At 34.6% G+C, this 9,127-nt stretch overlaps 1 protein-coding gene across 1 annotated transcript; it reads left to right on the forward strand.

The window, feature by feature from the left end:
• The first annotated feature begins 8,153 nt into the window (after positions 1–8,153).
• Positions 8,154–8,693, forward strand: LOC139857266 (uncharacterized). The gene has a single exon (XM_071846033.1). It carries the CDS (start codon positions 8,154–8,156, stop codon positions 8,691–8,693), a length of 540 nt encoding a protein of 179 aa, XP_071702134.1.
• The last annotated feature ends 434 nt before the right edge of the window (positions 8,694–9,127 follow it).

Below are 9,127 nucleotides of genomic sequence, written 5' to 3' on the forward strand. Positions count from 1 at the left end.
TTTTGCCACCAATCGAGCCTTAAAAGTGTTTACATTACCGTCCATGTCAGCCTTCTTCTTGAAGACCCATTTACACCCCACTGTCTTGCAATTGGGTGGAAGATCAATCAAGTCCCATACTTGATTATCTTTCATGGACTGCATCTCTGCCTTCATAGCATCTTGCCATTTTTCAGATTCTGGATCTGATATGGCCTCACCATAGCTAGAGGGTTCATCATAATCCCCTATATGAGGTTCATCTAAATTAATCAGAAGATTTAGCCTCTCTGGTCGATGAGGAGTTCTACTAGATCTACGAATTACAGGTACAACACGTTCCGGCTCACCAACAGTGTGTTCAGCTTCAACGTGCGGTTGGCTAGTACCTTCAGAAGGTATGTTACTTTGTGATTCTTGAATTTCTTCAAGATCTACTTTACTCTCACTGACTTCTTGTAAGAGAAGATCTCTTTCAAAGAATTCAGCAAACCGAGCAGTAAACACTTTGTTTTCAGCTTGGTAGTAAAAGTAGTAACCCATTGTTTCCTTTGGGTATCCCACAAAGTGACATTTGATACCTCTGGGTTCTAACTTGTTTGAAGTGTCACGTTTCACAACCCCAGACTTTCAAATAAGACAACTTAGGACTCTTTCCATGCCATAACTCATATGGTGTCTTTTCTACCTTCTTGGTTGGAACCATATTGAGTATGCGTGCAGCAGACTCTAATGCATAACCCCAAAAAGACATTGGTAGAGTAGTTATACTCATTATAGATCAAACCATATCAAGTAAAGTTCGATTCCTCCGTTCAGACACACCATTGTGTTGTGGTGTGTAAGGTGGAGTGAACTGTGATACAATCCCACAATTCTTCAAGTGGTCCAAAAACTCTTGACTCATATATTCCCCTCCCCGATCAGAGCGAAGGGCTTTAATGGTCTTTCCAAGTTGATTTTCTACTTCATTTTGGAAGATTTTGAACGTTTCAAAAACTATAGATCAAACCATATCAAGTAAAGTTCGATTCCTCCGTTCAGACACACCATTGTGTTGTGGTGTGTAAGGTGGAGTGAACTGTGATACAATCCCATAATTCTTCAAGTGGTCCAAAAACTCTTGACTCATATATTCCCCTCCCCGATCAGAGCGAAGGGCTTTAATGGTCTTTCCAAGTTGATTTTCTACTTCATTTTGGAAGATTTTGAACGTTTCAAAAACTTCATGTTTATGTTTCAGCAAGTAAACATAACCATATCTACTATAATCATCAGTAAATGTAACGAAGTATGATTCACCATGTCTAAACATAGTTCTAAAAGGGCTACATACACCAGTATGTATTAGTCCTAAGAGATCTTCAGCTCTTTCACCTAAACCGGAGAAAGGAGCCTTTGTCATCTTTCCACATAAACATGACTTGCACACATCAAATGACTCAGAGCCAGTTGATTCCAAAAGCCCATCAGATTGGAGTTTTGAAATACGTTGTTTGTTTATATGACCAAGATGACAATGCCATAGATAGGTATTATTCAAGTCTTGCTTGATTCATTTAGCAGTACAGGTATATACAGAATTATTGTTTGAAATCACACCATGCATATCAATTTCAAAAATACCATCACGTGGATAAGCATTAAAATAAAAGATATTATCCTTAGAAACTGAAATACCAAAGTGCATAAATGTAAGTTCAAAACCAACATCTTTCAAAAGAGAAACTGAAACTACGTTGCTCGTAATACTAGGAGCATAATGACATTGTTCCAACAAAACAATAAGACCACTGGGTAGAGTAAGCTCATAAGTTCTAATAGCTTCAACAGCTGCTCGATCCCCATTGCCCACTCTTAAATCCAATGTGCCTTTCTTCAGTCTCTTACTTCTTCGCATTCCCTGCATATTGTTAAAGATGTGAGTACCACAACCAGTATCAAAAATCCAGGAATCACTATAAAAAGTATATAACTATATATGAAATATACCTGATTTGCTGGCTTCGCCAGCCTTGCCTTTTCTCAACTCAGATAGGTAGGAGGGACAATTCCTCCTCCAGTGGCCAACTTTTCCACAGTTGAAACATTCGGCGTCTTTCGCTGGGTTTTCTTTCTTGGGAGGTGGCGGAATCTTCTTCTTAGCAATTGACTTTCCTTTTCCTTTTTCCCAAGTTTTTGGCTTATTCTTTTTCACCTTACCATCCCTAATCATCAGGACACCCGGATTGGAAACCTTAGATGGAATATTCTGTTCAGCAGTTTTGAGCATCGAGTGCACCTCTGCCAGAGATTTCTCCCAGCCTTGCATATTGTAATTCATCACAAATTGGTGATACGATTTTGGTAGTGAAGCCAAAACCGTGTTCACGGCCAAGTTAGGCGGCAAGGTAGTTCCAAGTTTTTCCAATCGGTCAATGTAGCTTTTTATTTTCAAGACATGAGAGCTCACTGACTGACCCTCCTCCATTTTGCATGTTTGAAGAAGCTTATAAGTTTCATACAACTCTTGACTAGCTTGTTTCTGAAACATATTTTTCAGCTCAGTCATCATATCATATGCTGTACGATCTTCCATTTCCTTTTGGAGGTCAGAAGTCATACTAGCAAGCATGATTAAAGCTATCTTCTCTTGCTCATCAAACAACTTCTGATAAGCATTCTTTTGAGCAGCAGTAGCTGTCTCAGGAGGAGCTTCGGGTAAGGGTTCTTCAATTTTGTTCAACTTCCCTTCATATTTGAGAACGATTCTCAAGTTGCGGTGCCAGTCTAGGAAGTTTGAACCATTGAGTTTCTCCTTCTCCAACAAAGAACGGAGATTATTTTGGTTTACGTTTCGATTGTTTGACATCTACAAAAGAACAAGATTCAATTTAGTATTTTCGATATAAAACTTTAATAAATTAACTACCCAAGTTTTTATATATTTTAAAAACAATTAATTTACGAAAGCCTAAGATCCACATAGAGATTCCATAGCCACAACTGTTGATCAGCTAGCAGTTATGGAGTCTATTGGTAGGTAGCGGGTACCAATTGCATCACAATTACAACTCTTAGATATTTATGGGAACTAGAGATATGTGTAGTCCAACAAACCACTATTATCTACTAGCATGTTTGTCCCATCCTTGCCTCGAACTCAGGTCTCACCGTGAATACGATTAAGTCCTCCAATTTGGAAACAGTGGAAATTTAGCCTAGTCTCACTCGTAACTAAAAATCCACCTCGTGGCTATAATTTAATTAGGTCTCACCGTAATCAAAAAATAACGAGGAGTGTTTGCAAGCTCATTGGATGGCATGACTTAAATTTGACGGGTGTATTGAAAAAGTTTGTGTTAACGAATAATGCATGCACACAAGATTCGTTACACTAATTGTTAAAAATATTTTAACCAATTATATATGTCGATAGTGTTTGTGTGTCTAATTTGTTATTTTATCTAAAAAATTAACAAATACACAAGTGTGTATCGTTTTAAAACAATTTTAAAAGATGTCGATCATATATATTATTTGAGTTTCAAAAAACATTTAACTTTAAACTCGTTAGAGTTTAACATTTAAAATCATCAATTTTAATCTTTGAAACTCGTTACCGATTTTATTTGATGTTTTCATCAAAAACAATTTGCATATATTATAATCAGCAATTAAATATAAAATGCAATAAATAAAACACAACCATGCATCACACACATACATAGCCTAGCCTAAAATATCCTATGCTTGATCCCATGAGCTGTCATGGGATCAAGAGGTTAAACTAAGGACAAACCATAGCTCCCACTTAATTCAAGATCCAAGTGAAAACTTGCCGAACACCATCGTTGTTAACTTGACCTGTTCGCCATCTTCTAAGTCAAGCTCCAAGTTGCATCTTTATCTTCAATCTTCATCTTATTACATTTATTCAAAATTGAAAATACTACTAGTCTAGTACATTTACAAATTGAAATAAGCCTGAATACAATACTATAAAATTGAAAATAAACAAAATAAAACTTTGGCTTCTATGGCCTCCAATTAAATCAAAAATAACATGGCATAAAATTGCCATAACCAACAATCACAACAATCACACATTGGTCGGGGCATTAAGGGCTATGTATGCAATCACAATTTAATAACAACATTATTAAACCTATATATGGCTTGTCCATGGTTACAATGCATGTGTATAACCATGGAATAAAATAAATATTAAAAAACCAACAATTATCCAAGCCATAACTTTCTAAATTCAAAATTTAAATAGTGAATTTCTTCAGATCTTATTTGTGCGTCATGAGGTAATCAACAAAGTTGACTTTCAAAACCATAAGGGTTTTGACTTTTACCAATTCACCACAAAGCTAGATCTAAGAAAATCATGCGACAATTAAGACGGTGTAAAAGCGGCTCTTGATACCACTGTATGGAAAATCGTGTGTACTTTTAACAATTCAGATTAACGCAGCGGATAATTAAAATAATAATCTTTTATTATTTTATGAACAAAAATTACAAAATTAAATAATCACTTATTTAAAACATGCACACGATTAATTTATCCCATGGATCCAGTTACACCAATAATAATTGTCAAGAATATAAAAATTACAAAGTGGAGTTAACGGTATACCTTTCTTGAAGAAACTGATGAACGGAGAGAAACCTACGATCAAAGGGTATGACCGTCTCTTTGGATAGTCCACTACACTTTCAGACAACGCCAATGGATGCTAGTCCAAACCCAAGTAAATTATTAATATAATCAGATTATATTAATAATATAATTAATACTCCGTATGAAATTGAATCGTATTGCTTTCGTAAAATTGAAAAGGAACAGAAGCTTCTTTTTGTATGCCAACCAAAAGAACTTTTGTGATTTATGTTTTTCGTATATCTCTCCCAAGCAAAAGAATCATAGCCATATTTATATTAGATAAGGGATATTACAACCGAATGGGTCGGTTAAAAAGAAAACGCGTATTTAATATTTTTTCCAATTAAAGCTCATAAAACAATATTTGTTGAAATCATTCCCTTTTATAATAAACTTGTCCATGAAGCAATTTCTTTGCCATATGAGTATACGGAGTATTAGCAAACAATCATTTAAATATTTAAATCATAATAATCAAATGATTTAATTAATATAGTAATTAATTAACTATTAATTAATTAATAAATTAATTGGTTTCTTTACTTAAGATATATATATATATATATATATATATATATATATATATATATATATATATATATATATATATATATATATATATTTAAGTTGACGTCTAGGTGTATATATGTGTGACCCCGAAGGCTCAAATGAATTTAGCCATATAGTTATATGTTGTACCTTGCGCATTAATCTTACAGCAACTAGCTGTGAAGACCGGATTCTTACATGGTAACCTTGATGAAGAGATCTATATGAGGCAACCCGAGGGCTTTGAGGTAAAGGGTAAAGAGAAGTGGGTTTGTAAGCTAAAGAAAAGTTTGTATGGATTGAAGCAAGCACCTCGGCAATGGTACTTGAAGTTTGATGATTTTATGAAGAAGATTGGTTTCTTAAGATGTGAAGCGGATCACTGTTGCTACTTGAAGAAACTCAAGTCTTCTTATATAATCTTATTGTTGTATGTTGATGACATGTTACTTGCAGGTTCCAACATGTTCGAAATTAACAAGATGAAAGGATTACTTTCCCATGAGTTTGAGATGAAAGATCTTGGTGGTGCTAGGCAAATACTTGGCATGAGTATTGTGCGTGATCGTGTGAAGGGTACTCTATACTTGTCTCAATCCAAATATATTGAGAAAGTTGTAGAGAGGTTTAACATGGAAAATTAAAAGGCTCGTTCTATGCCTTTGGGTAGCACGATAAATCTATCGAAAAGTCAATCACCTAAAATGGAAGAAGTCAAAATGGAGATGGAAAAGGTTCCATATGCATCGGCTGTGGGTAGTGTTATGTATGCCATGGTTTGTACAAGACCCGATATTACTCACGCAGTGGGAGTTGTAAGTCGTTATATGTCTAATCCGGGGAAAGAGCATTGGGAAGCGGTTAAATGGTTACTTCGTTATTTGAAAGGTACTTCTAATATGGGATTGTGCTTCTCTAAAAGCAATGTCATACTTAGAGGTTATGCGGATGCTAATTTAGGTGGATGTGACGATTCGGGGAAAAGCACTACGGGTTATGTTTTCACAATAGGGAAGACGGCGGTTAGTTGGATGTCTCGACTACAAAAGAGTGTTGCTTTATCAACCACCGAAGCCGAATATATGGCTATTGCAGAAGCTTCTAAAGAGCTTGTTTGGTTGAAAAACTTCTTAGGTGAGTTGGGTAAAAGACAAGACTATTGCGTCTTGAATTGTGATAATCAAAGTGCGATTCATCTTGGGAAGAATCCGGTGTTTCATAGTCGTACGAAACACATCAATATAAGGTATCATTTTATTCGACAACATATAAATGATGGTACTTTATTATTGGAGAAAATCCTTGGTACGAAGAATCCTGTTGATATGTTTACTAAGGTTGTTACGACAGAGAAATTGAGGTTTTGCATTACCTCAATTGGTCTTCTAATGAATTGATGAGAGAAGACCCCAACTAGAGAATTAGAGAGTTAATGTTTCAATTCTAACAAGTAGTGTTGAAGACCTTGTATCGAAAGTCTGCTCATCCGAAGTATGTGTTGAGTGTGCGTGTCCCAAATGGAGTTTGGCGGTATAATGGTGGTTTAACGTTCTTGGTTAGATCGTTGATATTTTGGGTTGACGAAGGTTGGGTTTGTTCAAAGTCTCCAAGTGGGAGATTGTTGGAGATATGGAGAACTTTAAACAATTAGAGGGAAGATTCCAGGAAACTCACATGTAGCTTCCACGAAGTTGTGAGGAAATTCACATGTAGCTTCCACGAAGTTGTGAGGAAATTCACATGTAGCTTCCACGAAGCTGTCAGGAAACTCACATAAAGCTTCAAGGAATTGTTTTTAGCTTACTCCTTAAAGCATTCTATAAATAGACCCTCTTGTAACTCATTGTAAACACACCACAAATATTCAGTAAATACATTCTCTAGTTGGTCCGTGGACTAAAGCAATCACAACGATTGCATATAACCATGTTATCTCTTGTGTCGATTTACATTTCTTGCATTTATAATCTTTCGTTCATTAAGTGGGTTAGTAATCTTGTAGAATTACTATCGGTGAGTGATCTTGTTGAATCACTTGCGTTGTTTTGGGTCCTAATATCCTTACAATAACAACTCCAAAAGAGCTTAATTGCTTTCCATATGATTACATAAATAAAATAACTATAAACATACGGTGAACAAAACGAACCAGTAAAGAGGGTTAAATTTCGTGTATGAAGAGAAATTTTCGATGACGATCGGAGAGAAGCAATATAATTCTGAGATGTATATCCGAAAATTAAAATATTTTATGTCGATTCATCAGAGCGCAAACCCTAAATTTGAAAAGTGAAATTGAAGAGAGGAAAAGTAGAAGACTAATTTGTGTATGAAAGGGGGATAGAACGCCGCGTCTCAGGTATTTTTGGAATCTATTTATATAGTCATAAGCGATGGGTCAAAATCGAATTTCGTAATTAAAGTCGGTGAAAGTAAAAAATGGTTAATGTTTTAACATGAATTTAAATTATAACTTTATAGTTTTTGACCAAAATGAATAATTTTAGACAATTATATTAAAATTTATTTTTATATATATGCTTTTTCTCTATATTTATACATTTAAAATTTAATATTTAAATTATAAAATACAATTCGATTAATCCTCGAATTACCAATTAATCTTTCTAAAATATCGATCGATCAATCCACGAATATTGAATTTTGCACCCTTGCTTACTGGTCTAAATATTTGTAAACATGAATTTAATGATTGTGATTAAGGGGTATTATGTATAATAATTTATTAATCTAAGGGCTGTTAAGAATTTCTATAAAAATATATTGCTCTATAAACACTTTCTTTTAATAAATAAGGAGATAATGCTTTATAATTTACGTCACATTCATCAATCCATACATATGTAGTTCTTCAAAATTCTAATATTTTTGATGAACTTTTAACCTTTTATTAGATTGAATAAAAAAAATAATCAAAATTTAATGTTTAAGAGTCCAACGGTGATCCCCTATGGATCTTTTAGGCAGCTCTATGGATGTTTCCCGTCTCACATATTGGAACAAGGTGATCCCCTCCAAAGCTCTTATTTTCTATTGGCGTCTTTTGCTTAACAGACTTCTCGAAAAGAAAAATTTGCAAGTCGGGAATGTGTGTTGCTCTAGTTTCTCGTGCTCGGATTGTGGTTTTATAATGGAAGACGCAAATCACATTTTCTTTCAGTGCCCTACTGCCACTCAAGTATGGACTTTTGTTGCTTCTTGGACTGATATTTTCATGCCTAGGTGGTCAGACGGTTTGGATCTTCGGAATTGGCTAGCTTCGCATTCTCCAAATCCCAAGGTTGCACTTGTTCTTCACTGCATTTGTATCGTGACACTTTGGTCTATTTGGAGGCTCAGGAACGATATTGTCTTCAACTCCAGTTTATTTAAGAAATGTCATATTTTAGACCACATTGTTGTTACGGCTTTTGATTGGTTATCCTCTAGATATAAGGTAGCTAAGATCGATTGGAATGTTTGGCTTCAATTTCCTTTGAACATTTTGTAATCTTTTTCTAGCGTCTTGCTAGTTTTATTTATTTCTGCCGTTCTAAAAAAGAGAGTCCAACGGTTGAATTTTTAAATATTATTTACTTTTTTTTTTTAAATCACTTTTTACCCCAACTATAAATATAACCCCAACATTTTACTACCATTTCACTTCCAATGGAACATAAATAACACAAATTAAGTTCATTAAATGTAATTTCATAATTAAATGTGTTCATTTTCAAATAACAACTAGCTTAATGCCCGCGAATTTGCGGGGTTACTTTATTGGATTAAGCAGATATTGGTTTTACGTGAGTAAATGTGAATAATTTTTTTATTTTGCATGTGTTGTAGTAATCTCGACATTCAGATAATATTTTTATGTAGTTATTGAGCAAAGTATAACCAAAAACACATATCTCCGGGTACAAAAGATTCGTTGTATAGTAA

The sequence above is a fragment of the Rutidosis leptorrhynchoides genome, chromosome 1, assembly GCF_046630445.1.
Source record: "Rutidosis leptorrhynchoides isolate AG116_Rl617_1_P2 chromosome 1, CSIRO_AGI_Rlap_v1, whole genome shotgun sequence".
NCBI classification, from domain to species: Eukaryota; Viridiplantae; Streptophyta; class Magnoliopsida; order Asterales; family Asteraceae; genus Rutidosis; species Rutidosis leptorrhynchoides.

What these genes read in the sequence shown, in the direction of transcription:
- LOC139857266 (XM_071846033.1), top strand. Translation starts at nt 8,154, where the DNA reads ATGGATCTTTTAGGCAGCTCTATGGATGTTTCCCGTCTCACATATTGG.